General features: G+C 43.2%; 1 protein-coding gene across 1 annotated transcript in view; it reads right to left on the bottom strand.

Annotated features, from left to right (window-relative positions):
- The window catches only part of tmem266 (transmembrane protein 266), a gene marked incomplete at its 5' end in the record, with an annotated part of 43,156 nt that overhangs the window by 10,095 nt on the left and 18,841 nt on the right, over nt 1-14,220 (bottom strand). The window contains 2 exons of the mRNA XM_079502292.1: nt 811-884; nt 1,881-2,035. Coding sequence (XP_079358418.1) covers nt 811-884; nt 1,881-2,035 — 229 coding nt within the window. The remainder of the gene's footprint in view (nt 1-810; nt 885-1,880; nt 2,036-14,220) is intronic.

Below are 14,220 nucleotides of genomic sequence, written 5' to 3'. Positions count from 1 at the left end.
TCCAATTATTTGTGGGCCCACTTGCGGCCCCCTTGCGGCCCGGGCCCACATGTTGAGAACCACTGAACTAAGACAAATGTGTTCAGCGCCAGGGAAACTGTAATCAATATGGCTCACCTGAGGCACTGACATCATTTAATAGAACTAGTGGCAGAGAAAAGCCCCATCTGCATTTTAAACTGGCTTTGTTGAGGATCAATACATCAACAAAGGCAGCGACTGTTTCAGCCTTTAACGATCTGGCCAATGTTTTGCTGTTTAATAGGCCCAGCATGATACTTGAGGAATGATAGGCAGCTCGCCTTGAATCCAACGTCCTCAGTTTTAGGAGGGTGGTTTCATAGTCTTGTTATCATTTTATGAAAATCATGACAATATTCATATATACAGGTGAACCGGGCACTAAAACAAAGTGGACACTAGAGATTACTGGGCACTGTTAGGAAGTGGCCGCTTGAGAGCTTAGCACTTGAGTCTTGAGTGGTGGTCTAGCTAGCTCTACCCAAATAATGGCCAGTCCCCCCCCCCCCCCCCCCCCCACCCCAAAAAAAACAGGACCAGTTCTCTCAAGTGCCCAGTTCTTTAAAAATAAGAACGTTATAATTCCAAGCACCATGTGCAGTATGGATCAATATGCCACTGCATCAGCTTTAAGTAAGCCTGCCTGCTTGTGTGGATCTAAAAGCTCTCAGCTCTGTGCAGCACGCTGTAAGCTTGTAGATTGGGTATTTTCGGTGCACGACACCAACACATAACTAAATATAAAACCAGCACGCCTGGAGAGAGAGAGAACGAGAGAGAGAGACTCACCTCAGCGAAGAACACAGAGAGAATCACCAGGCTGATCCAGTGGATGATACTGGCGAACTGGAATGCGTTGTTAACTGAGGGACAGGACAAGAGTTTTTCAGAAATCAAGAGATGACAAGTGTGAATGAATACTCTCAAGCATTCACTCCACATTGTGTGGATTTATATGCCTTACTAATATTCATGGACAGCTCCCTCCCAGTGGATCAGTGCTGTCAGCTGAGGCATTCCTCCCCAAGCATCCTTGACCATCTCCCCCAGCTCTCATCTGTCTTTGTTTGCTGTGTTCAGTGATCTGTCTATCAGCTGATTCTTCTTTCTGCACTCACCAAACTGAGCAGCTCTCAATTGCTCAATTTGTACTGAAACCCTCCTCACACATTTGTCTTAGTCTCTCTCTGTCCGTCTCGGACAGAGAGAGACTGGTGAATGAATGCAGACGAGGGTGATTTCATTTAAGCAGCACACTTTCAACTAGAGATAGAATAATTAATTGACACTGAATTACCATTCAGTGGGAAGATAACAGCATGCTAGCCACAGCTATATGTATCATTAACAAAAAGAAAGCATCGTGGATTATCTACTTTGTAACCAAAAACATATTACATTACATCACTACGAAATCAAATCAGATACACATGGGAATGTGTCATCATCATCTCTATGTACATACAGGTAAAGATGTGACATTCTGTTGGTACAATCGTAGGTTATATAAATTAGTAAGATGTTGATTTAGCCTCAATATTACTGCCTGGTACATTTAGGACTCTACCCTCTGCAGGAGTCTAGCAATACAAATTCTACATCTACACAATGTCCTCCAATGTCAAAACCACTTTAATACATTAAAATACCAAATGAAAGAAAATGCCATGCTATTTCATCAAGAGTCAAGCTGTACAAAATGTCATCGAAAAAAGGCTTACACACATACAGTAGGTATATCATGTTCTCAAAACCATATCTGTGTCGATATTGCCATATTGATAGTGGCATTCTGCACTTATATCACATTGATTGCAATGATTTGTTGCCCCCGCACCACTCCATGAGTAGACACTCACACTGCAGCATCTTGGTGTCGATCAGTAGCTCCAGTGTCAGCAGCACCACCACCAGAATGACACAGGCCACCAGGAAACTGTTGAAGGCCGCTGACAGCAGGCACACCTGCCACAGGGATGCCCTCCGCCCGCAGCATGGCTTCAGCCAGTTGGACCTGCAGCGGGAGGGAGGACCAAGGAGCAGAGGTGAGACAGGGAGAGGAAGAGCAAAGTGTTCATTTAAAGCTGCAATCTGTCCTACCTGGGATTCAAAAAACTGACCAAACATTTACCACGTTTCCAAGAAACAATCACTGCATGGCCGAGTGAAATGTTTAATGCTTAATATGAGTTGTAGGCAGTACTACTTGCCAACCAGTAGGCATACCTGCCAACACTCCTCATGCAGGACTGACTCTCTCTCTCTCTCTCTCTCTCTCTCTAGGTGTAAGCACACCTAATATTCCATGCGCGGACAAAAGAAGCTTCCGGGGTCTCTTAGACCAGCTGTCTAAAAACCCGGAAGAGACACGCGTTTATGGATCCTGCCGCAAAAGAACAAGGAGGCGCGGCCTTTGCGCTTAGAGGCACGCCCATGGCCGTCTTGAGTGACAGGCTGTCAGCCAGGCACGGCCAAGGACCACTGGTTGAAAACCACTGGTATAGATGGATGGATAGATAGAATAAAACAATCGTTCTATAAAGTATACTTCATTTTTTTCATGGATGGATGGATAGATAACATGCTAAAGATAGATAGATAGATAGATAGATAGATAGATAGATAAGATCTGGGTCATCTTTTTTGCAGCCATTTGTTATTCAATGGAATGCCAATGCATAGAGGTGGTAGCCTGGCTAATAAGCCAGACTCAAATCACACTGTCGTGTGGTATTTGAGTCTGGAGATGCTGTGTATGGATCTTGTTTCCCGGGGGGCGGGTTCAAACATTTTCTCTTTGACGCAATTGGTCAGAGCTACTGTCCGTCAAAGGTCTCAAGCATTGAACGTCACTGTACCAAAGCCCGCCCATATTGCATACCATGTCCCGATTGGCCACACCAGTTCTCTGGTGTAGGAAATGGGCGTACAATTGAGCCTCTCCAGACCGTAATCCGCCGGCAGGCAATTTTTTTTTTGCCACCGGCTGATTCGGTCTGGCTTATTAGCCAGGCTATAGAGCGTCGCAGTCCCTCCCCCTACCATGGACCAGGAAATGAATCCCAATGCATTTTTCCCATAGACATTTCAGAAAGTATTTATTTAAAGACGGTTACGCCACGGACAAAGCCAACTCGAGTCGTGACAACTCATGACAACACAAACAATATTTTGGACCAAACAAATAATTACAAAGAAGAAAAACAACTTTTTTCTTCTTTCTAATTATTTCTTCGGCCCCATGATTTGTCACGACTCGAGCTGGCTTTGTCCGCGGCGTAAACGTCTTTAAATAAATACTTTCTGAAATGTCTATGAGGAAAATGAACGGAGAATCATTTCCTGTTCCATGGTAAGGGGCAGGACTGCGACGCTCTATAGGAGGTGGGTCACTATAAGCGCCTTGGGTCAATCATTGTCATGCCAAGGTGCCTACTTAGTCATTGAAGTTACATCTGATGAGTAATGAGTGCATAAAGACTATGCATGAAATGGTACATCAACACCTTGCCATCATAACCATTTACGCTGCACATAAGCCGCGAGGTGCAGCTATTGTTATTGATTAAGTAAGATGGTTACAGATGGAATCTTCAACAACAACACCTATTGTATCAGGGTCTTTATTTGTCACTGTTTGCAGAAATAGGTACATGAAGCAACAACACATATACAGAAGCGCTTTGCAGAAATGTATACAACCCGCAGAATGATTACCATCACATCAGCCATAACTGTGTCATCATCACATCATCACTGGAAAACAATACAAAATCAGTTAAGCTAAAGCAATGACATCATCACAAAAATATCAATACTTTTGAAAGCCCTGAGTAATTGTGTCCTGTAAGACAGGTATATCATTTGAAATAGTGGACTGTTACCTTCTTCTGAACCGCCCTGTTGAGCCTCTTCAACTGCCATCTCCACATCTGTGGCTTCTCGGCAGGTGGCATTGTCGATGGCCTGGTCTTACCCTGTACCCATGTTTGTCTCTTCTCGGCAGGTGGCAGTGGATGGCCTGGTCTTACCCTGTACCCATGTTTGTCTCTTCTCGGCAGGTGGCAGTGGATGGCCTGGTCTTACCCTGTACCCATGTTTGTCTCTTCTCGGCAGGTGGCAGTGGATGGCCCGGTCTTACCCTGTACCCATGTTTGTGTCTTCTCGGCAGGTGGCATCAGAGACGCGCTCTTCCCTCAGTGGCGTGAAAAACTTGACAGGAAACTCAGCAAAAAATACAAAAGTTATGTTATACCCTATTTTTAGTCTATGGTTATACCCAGGTGTGTGCATAAATACAACGTTTGTTGTGGTATCTAATACCTAGGTGTCCAAAATCCTACATATTTACTTACTACCAGTTGTGATGTAGTGGAGCTCTGCCTTCGTCGTTGCGTCTTGTGGCAGGAAGTTTGTACTTTGGAGTCCATATTTCAGCATCACGCCAGCCTGGTGTTTGCAGGGCCCACCACTGCTACCCATGGGGAAAGTGCACATTTCCAGATGTGTGTCTACATCATAGGTCTGTCCAGGTCTGTCCAGGTCTGGAGGCACTTTTGACTGTCAGTAATCTATGAAAAGAGAAATAGAAAGGGCATTTTTTTAATGAATTAATATTATTATTATTAACATACAATAATTACTTTGTAAAAAAAAAAGTTTAAAAAAAGTATTGACCTTTTGGATGTCCTCCGTTTTTACAGGGTTGCCCTTCACCAGGAACTTTGACCTTTGGAAGGCTTCCCAACGGCCAACAGCTGCGTGGGATAGTTTGGACTCGTAGTAGCCACTGAGGCGGGTGGCCAGAAAGTCGAGCCACTGTGGTACGTTGTATGCCTTCGTGCGAAGTAGAATCTTGTCTTTCAGAATCCTCATTGCAGCCTCACAGAAATTGTTGGTGTTGTTTCCTCTGACAGGCAAGGCGATTCTGTAGCAACTTAGTAACTTTCTAAATATCACATTACCTGTAGCAGAACTCTAGAGAAGGACAGAGTTCTCTGTTTGCTGCAGCAAGAACATAATCATTGCCATGTTTCTCCAGTAGATCCAACTTGAGCATGTCTAAATCTGTAGTTGGGGAGTGTCCTGTTTCAAAGTATTTGGTCAGTGCTGCTTGTGCACATTATTGTATTTTACTATCCATACTGTGGGACCAAACTGCAGAAAACTGTTTCTGCAAAAACAGTGAGTAGGCTATATCATATTTTTTTGTATAAAATATACATTTTGAGTTTTGCTAGAAAAAGCCGGAAACTGGGAGATGTTATTCCCTGGATTGATGTGTCTGGACTGGGCGCATTTCCAGAGAATCGCGCCAACTTGTGTCTGAGGAGAGACTGTATCATGTTATATCCTACTTGTATACTTTGATGAATTAAAATTAATGACATTATTCCATTGCATACACAGCGACTGTACACTAACAATAATTTAGTTTACAGAATGAATTTAATTACCGTTTTGCTCCTTCAGTCATCAGGGTTCTTTCAGACATAAGCCCCAACCGTTACTTCTCAGGAAACAGGGGGAGAGAGCACCCCTCCCGATGGTCCTCCGTGCACCTTGATGACATGGGACTTGAACCTGCCAACTGTCTGTAGCAGAGGCAACCGATCAAGCGCACCACACCATTGAGCCAAGGCACCTTTGGGCATTCAGCAGATGTCTCCTGGTGCTTTTGAGTTTTTATTTTTTCATTCGAGCCTTGAAAACTTCAAATTACTGCAGCATTGAGCTGTAGGATCATCAGTCAGACACTCTCAGCCAAAGTGTCCTGGTAATTTTGAAGTGATCTTTTGTTCGTTAGCCTTAAAGTTAAAATAACACAGAATCATATTAATCAGATGTTTCTTAGCGCTGTTGACATTTTCTTTTGCATGTTAACTTTCTTTTGCAATGTAAACAAACGTTTACATTGCATGTTAACTTTCTTTTGCAATGTAAACAAACGTTTACATTGCCTCTGATTGGCCTACTGAACGTCCCCTTCCGTTACGCACGCGGAAGCTTCACCAGCTTCTGCTTTGCTTCCGCTATGCTTCGCAAGGAATCTCAGGAAAATGTTGCCTTCAACAGAGACATGCGCCCCAGAGAGGCGCCCCAGATTCCCGGAAAAGCTTGCCCCCGCGGCAATCTTCCGCATGGGTGGAGCTTCATTTCCATCCACCAGCTGTCTAAAAACCCGGAAAAGACCCCGGCAGACAGCTTCTTTTGGCCACGCATGGAAGTTCAGGTGTGCCCAGGCTGACAACATCACTGACTGTTGACCTGGATGTGACGTCATGCACAAGACACTTGTAGACACACCTACAAACCCAATGACAGTGTGTGAGTGCTATCTACTGGACTGGCTGCATTCCAATATTGAATGGTTTATAAATCAGTTTAGTTTGAGAACAGAACATGACACTAAACGTGAGGAGGGAGGAGTGCAGTTCAGGAAGTGCACCTCATCGGGTGGGTGTTTTCTTTGTTGCCATAACACCCCAATTGTACTGTGTATATAACGAGGGGCCCTCGCCCGGCCACACTGTACTTATATACATCGATGAGTATTGGCTTCGGTGCCTCCCTAGGCAGGACTTGAACCTGTGGTCTTGCTTACAGAGATGAATACTATCAGTGCCTGCATACTATGCTCGCCGTGTGGCACCATGCCAAAGACCACAGAGGTGTCCTCCAACTATCCGTTGCCCTACGGCACCTCCACACATTTACACACGTTTCTTTAGTGCTTTTAAGTGTGGTTTCTGGATGTCCGTGTTCAAAACGTGCCTCACAGCAGAGGGATTTGCCCGCAACCTTAAGATCAGTCAATGAGCCACCATATCATGCCTGATTCATCCCAGATTTATTTCTCATTTAACTAACAACAAACAACGATACAAACAAAATACACATCAAAATATGCTGTGTTCACTGTGTTAAGATGCCCTCTTCAATGTCTGCATGGTCCAAAGGTCCTGGCTCTGAATTGTGAACACTGTGAAATTCTGAATATCCCCCTATATAATAATATCTATAATATCTGTAATATTATAGATATTATGGATATTTTCAGATGAGGGTCTGCGGCCAAATACGTATTAACACCTAGTCCGGCAGCATTTATAAATAACTTTGATATAATTCATGCCAGTATTTTCCCACGTTCAACTCATATTTTGCAGAGCCAAAAACCCAGACGGGATGTTATAAACATGATGGAGGGCTTTGGGCCGTGGAATACACCTTGTTTTGACCAGAAATGCCATCTGGGACAATGAATAGGAGATACAGGCGATTGAAAGAAACAGATAAAATGGGTGTTTATGCACACAGTGATCAAGATGGCGCGATCCAGTGTTATTGACAACACCAGCTAGCAACCCAAAGCTAACGTAGATAGCATTTTTGTAGACTTAGATAGCATTTGATACAGACTTTTTTTTTTTTTAAGATTTTTTTTTTTGGCGGCTTACGCCTTTTATTGGTTTTTGAAGGGACAGACAGACAGTAGGCTGACAGGAAACGGGAGAGAGATGGGGGAAGACATGCAGTAAAGGCCATGTCGGGCTCGGGAGTCGAACCCGCGGCACACTGCGACTGGATTACCAGTCGGGTGCCCAGACGGTTACGCCACCGCCTGGGCCATTTGATACAGACTTATAGCATGTTATGTAGATAGCACTATAATTGCATTGTATGTAGTCATAGCACGTCATAGTAGCATAGTATAGTATATATGTATAGTTTATATGTATAGTTTCATTATATAGATATTCCACTGTTACGTTCTTAGCTTACGCATGTTTCATGATAAATGCTTTTTATATATGTGATGTATTCCCATGCTTTTTTGTTCTTGCTTAATGTAAGTCGCTCTGGATTAAGAGTGTCTGCTAAATGCCTAAATTGTAAATTGTAACGTGATTAGCATTACGACTTGATCAATCAAAAGCACTATAAAAGACCAATTGCCGTATATCTACAGCATTGGCGTTAAGCATAACATTTATTAATTGACATAGATCAACGCTAATGGCGTTTTATGTGTTAATTTGAAGGTTGTTGACATGCACTGTTTAAACAGGCTGCCATAGCTGAATGGATATGGAGAACCATTGTGATGTTAAAACAGACTGACATACAGTAGCTGAATGGGTTTGATTGATTGAAAATGTTATCAACAGGAAAATATCAGAATTTTGTAAACACTTTTTACGATCGTTTCTCTCTGGTTGGCATTACTTCATAATCTTTTGTGCATTGTTGAATGTTTGTTAATGGTGTCAAATTAAAGTATCCACTACTCCACGTGTCTGGTCCTGGGTCTTTCCCTAATGGGACTGATCGAGGGTAGTTACTGGGACGTAAGTCGGGACTTGATCACCGCGGCTGGGTCACCTGAGTGAGGGGTATGATGTTGCGAGATCTGAAACTCTGATGACCTTGGGATACATCACTGAGGATACGTCCCAGGTGCATCCATGAGATGCGAGTGTTCTTCTTGGTCACCTCCTCTGGGACAATTATGCCTTTCCATTAATCTAACTAATACTTTTAGATGCTGCATCATCAAAATTTGAAGATGGAATTTGAGGACAAAATTCGAGGACAGAACACGTCCGCAGATATGGTGCGCTGTGGAAGGTGGAATGGCTGGAAGGTGTGTCATTCTGCACTGTGATTGGCTGAGCATCACATAACGGGTTTGCAAAATGGGCCAATGGGGAGAGAAAGAGGGAGAGAGAGAGAAACGAGGAGAGAGAGAGGGAGCCAAGAGAGAGGGGGGGGGGGCGGTAGGGATTGGATAGGGTATGTCATATATCCCCGAACGGGTATGACTAGGGTGTATGACCATCGAGTGCAGGTGTCATTTAGGCATTATAATGAGAAAGAACATCAGAAACACAAACAGCCGAGGACACGTGTGGGTCCATCAAGAACAGAAAAATGTGTGAAGTGAGGGGCGCTCTTATCATCATACATCAGTCAATCACATCATCACATTCTGTGCTACAGACATTCCTACACACAAAGCTGGGCATAGGAGGGGCTAGCCCCCCTCAAAAAAAAAAGACCCACTTTGTGCATGTGAAAAGTTATATTCCGATTAAAAGCTTTGAATGCTAGAGTTATTTCATTCTGAATGAAAAGATTGTCCATGAATTGTGAGGAGAAACTCACTTTAGCATTTGCTGTAGGCCTATAGGGTGTAAATATGACATGCATCACACAAGGTCAAACAACAACAAAAAAAACACAAGAAGAGTCAATGTACGCAAATGACAAGAGAGTCATTTATCACTCAGTGTTCTATCAATGAATTCATGCTCTTACAACACTTTTTCAGCAGAGGGCGCCTTTCTGCAATCTACATACAGACATTGTGCATGCAGGTCAAAATTGATGTAAAAGTATACATGCTAGAGGGCATGTACTGTAAGTGTAAAACCATGGTTGTGTAACCATGAATGTACTGTTCCTCAGCTTCCTCTGGCATAGATATTATGTTGAATACAATATTAAATGTATGTATTGCCCTGAAATTGAAGCATCACATCCCCCAAACCTTTCTCCATTCTAAGGCGTGATATATCCTTCGTTGTATGACTGTGTCCCACACCGAAATAGCCGATCTACAATCTCACATGCCACGTGTTGTGAGCTTGCAGATCGGCTTCAGTATGCGACACCGTTGGGTGTGCGCTGGCTCATAAATTATACATTATAATCAGGCAGTTCTCTTCCCTTTTTGAAAGCTCTCCTTTTGTTCCGACATGTAGGCTAGCCTACCAGCCAGCAGCACCAGCCTAGGATGTACCAGAATAGCCATGAGATAGCTAGCTGGAGTCTATTTTTGGAGCACATCATGTGAAACCCTTTTTCATCTACAATCATGAGCAACAACAATGCTTGTTTGTCCTGTCCAGTGTGATTATACAGCATGTACAGTAGCATTAACATGGCTGAAACAGCAGAATGTCGATACAAAAGGGTTTTGTCTTATAAGTGTGATCTTATAAGGCTGTGATCTTTATGTAGGCTACAGTATGTACATTCTACTACACCCACAGCAAGCCTCAGTGAAATTAGGTCCTCCAGAGTTTCCTGGGATTATTCTCACCTCATGTTGACTTGTCTGATGGCTGGCTAACCCACTACCTGGCTGTCTGATTCTACTCTTCGTCTGCCTGTCTGCCTGCCTGCCTGCCTGTCTGTCTGGTTAACGGACTGAGTGGCTGGCTGGCTGGCTGGCTGGCTAATTGACTGACTGGCTGGCCGGCTGTTTGGATTGCTGGCCGACCACAAGGTGTGCCTCACCTAGTGTGACTGTGGCTGCACAGTGCACTGCACACCATCTGGACGGCATGAGCCCACTCAGTCACACGGCCAAAAAGATGATCGCCTAACAGCGTGATAAATACGATGATGCCCTCATTTGATTACCCCGACAATGTTCACACTCTGTACAGAGAGCAGTAGAGTGTCGGGCGGAGAAGACCATCCAGCAATAAGACCTCTCTATTCCTCCCTGCCTCAACCCTGGTGTACACACCGTCAAACCCCCCACCACCCCCCGGCCATTTAATCACTAACCCTCAGTCTACACCACTGGTTCCAAAACACTGGGTCTGGACCCATTTGTTGGTCACAGACACATTTTTATGTATCCCACATTTTGTTTTTAATTATTATTTCAAAAGAAAAACATCCCCCCCAAAAGAAACCTTTTTCATGAATTAAAAACAAATTCAATGTTTTTTTCCAGTAATTTCATGAAGAAGAAAAATTCAATGAATTAGAAAAGAATATTTAAGAAGTAGCCTAGTGGAAAATAGCTGATCTACAAGCTTACAACCCGGTGAGAAGTGACGCGTTGTGAGCTTGTAGATCTGCTGTTTTTACTAGTTTAGGTCCTGGAGAGACATAAAATTTCTCGGCTAAAACGTTTGGGAACCACTGCTCTACACATCTACCTCCACATTGCCATATATTTCCATTAGAGTGGAGAGTGGAAATGTCCCCAGTGTGCTCGCTCTATGTCTAGGTAGGTACACAGTGCCTAGAGTTGCGAGTGTCAAGCCAGCCTTAAATCCAGCTCCTATACGCTCCCCTCCCTCTAGCCTCCAATCAGGGACTGTGACTGGCCAAGTCTCCCCCGGGGATTTATGGTCAATAAATAATGACAAATCTCCTGGAGGCGCACAGGGCTTTCCCTTCCTGTCACAACAGTGAATTCCACAACAAAAAAAACATTCATACGTATGCACAGAGAAAGCACACACACAACAGACAGTCAGATACAGTAGAGATGGATTGGAAAGGGACTAAGGGAGGTGCTGGTTGGCAGTGTGAGTGGGATGGGTTTACACCGGTAAGAGTGTGGGTGGCTACAGTAGGAGGTGCTGGTTGGCAGTGTGAGTGGGATGGGTTTACACCGGTAAGAGTGTGGGTGGCTACAGTAGGAAGGCTACTACACTTGTACAACCGTGTTGATTGTCATTTAAACATTATGGTTCAAATCCAGTTATTTAAGTATAAATGACACAAAAGGCTAAGGAGTCCGTCTGTCCAAGGGGCATACTGGAAGAGGCTGTGTATCTACTCTATAAGACTTGTAGTTCTGCACATGCTCAGATGCCCTCTAGGCCGCACACAGAAGCCTGTGAACATAGACATGCCGTGCATAGATGTGCCACGCAATGGTAGGCCTCAGGTCTACCATTCTGAAATTTAATTTAATAATATTTGGACTGCTGGACAGCAGGCTGTCATCTGTTCTGGTTCTGAAACTAGCTGACATCTCACCTTCTGACATCACAAACCCCAGCCAGCCTCAGTGCAGCTACACTATCACTCAGAAGATTAGACCTAACCAAATTATAACTAAAGAAAAAGATAAATACATCATATATTGGAATGAACTCACACAATCACAACACAAACCAGAAACATAGAAACAGACTGTGGCAGACTACCTAACCACAGTAACTGATAAAAACCTTTGACAATGTACAGAGTGATCATAGTTTGGCAATAGAGAAGGGCAGACACAGACCGACCTGGCTGCCTAGAGAGGAGAGGCTGTGCTGTCACTGTGATGACTGAGCTATAGAGACTTAACACAATGTAAAAACTACACAAATATAAGAGAGTAGTTCTTTTTCAGAATTACAAAGTATAACAGAAAGGGAGAAATAATCATTCCTTCTGGTGGAACAGAAATAATAGTATTATGTGACATAGTACATATGTCAAATCCTGTCACAAGAAAAGGGACACAGGACACAAATACAGTATGCCATGTTTTATTTTCTGCACCACCTGCTTTTTTATTTTATTTGTATTTCTTTCATTGATATGTTGTTGGTCATATTTGTGATTGTGCTTTGGCAACACTCGTAAAATGTCATACCAAAGTAACACCCATCCCAGGTAGCTATGAGGTTTCTTGTGTAGTAGTACTCTGGGTGGGGCCTGAGTTCGTTTTAATGAACTGGCGCGACTACCTGTAGTCTAACTTATTCACTTTTTAACTCTGTACTTTTAATTCAGTAGGCGGTGCCTCTAAATAAAGTTAGAGAATATAATTACCTTATACACCTTTAAGTATGCTTTTACCTTCTTACTTGCTTTTAACTACTTTTTAAACAAGCATTACCCAACATGAATTATATCATTACCATACATGAATTATTTCATTACCGAACATGAATTATCTGTGAGCTATGACACAACAAGATCACGTCTTAGGCACTGAATTAAATACCTAGCATAGACGGGTATTTATTAACACCAAAACACAATGAATGTTTCTCAATGCAGTATGAAATAGAACAAAATAAAAAGGATTCAGAATGTGAATAATTGCAGAAATGGTAAACAACAGATCACAGAGGCAGCGGTGGCCGAACGGTTTGTGGAGCGGTCTTATCGGAAGGTCGCCAGTTCGAATCCCCGGACCGGCACGTTAAAATTACCACCGCTGAAGTGCCCTTGAGCAAGGCATTGAACCCCTACCATGAAATGTTCTATGAGCAGGGTCTGGCTGTAAACAAGCATCTCGAGCCTAGTCCATTCACCCTGGGTAAACAAAGAACTTTGCTTTGCTTTACATACAGTTATGGGCCCCACTCACACTCACAGTCGTGGCTTGGGTGCGTTGTGGCCTACAAACTGTAGTGGCCGCTTCACTTGTTTCACAAGCAGAAAATAAAAGTGCACGTGCCTATGTACAGTACTCACAAGTCCAGGGATATGTTAGAGGGGGAATGGTGAGGGTTAGCTGCGTGATGGGGGGAATGCAGCACAGGGAACAGCAGCGATGAAACACTCCCAAGAAAACCGTCCAGAAGAAACAGTAGAGACAGCCACTCTTCAGCAGGGCAGTGTGTTCCAATGGAACTGTGATGCTCACAATTGCCAGTGTCCTGAAGCAAATAAATCAGCTAAGCAACAAGTCCATATACTACATCATGAAGAGATAGTTGTAGCTTGTACTTAAACCAATCACTTAGAATGCCAAGCTATGCATTTACAACATAATACAAAGCCATGTGATGTTGTGAAAATGCTAATTGCTAGTCACAATATACATACACATTAACTGTTACACTCCAACATTTAGTTACAGCACAGAAACATTACACAGGCATATTTACCTCTTGCAGATCAATAAAGTTCACACCAAACAGGATAACTGGTCGTCAACCAAGGTTACAAACTTATTTTCTCTTTACACAGGATCAACTGAACAAACTATGACTTCTCACTCTGCCTGTCTCTGTTAGAACGACTGATAAGAGGCTTTTGGGCTGGTTTAGAACACCTGTTCCCTAGCTGGCTCTGAGAACCCACCTCCACCTGAGACTGGACTCTTGATTGGCTGTCAATTAAGCATGAACAAATCAAAAACAAAAGAAAACAAGATTGACACATCTTCTGCTAACAAGATAGGTTGTGTGCCTGCACACCAAGTGCTGGGCAATGCACAATGCAATGCACTCATTTCAAGGTTTCAACAAAGCACTGTGAATTAGTTTCCTATTTTAATACATGGCTTCTTCCAGATATTTGACCCTATTTAAACCATATGCATTCAGGTTTTTTTAGAATAATGTTTAAATGTTTAAACCTATTTATATATTACATGAATTTTAGCCAGTAGTCTAAATGAATTAAGGGATGGATTGTAGACTGGGCTACAGCAAAACC

This window comes from Electrona antarctica (assembly GCF_951216825.1).
Source record: "Electrona antarctica genome assembly, chromosome: 5".
Taxonomy (NCBI): Eukaryota; Metazoa; Chordata; class Actinopteri; order Myctophiformes; family Myctophidae; genus Electrona; species Electrona antarctica.
This window is presented reverse-complemented; position numbering and strand designations above follow the sequence as displayed.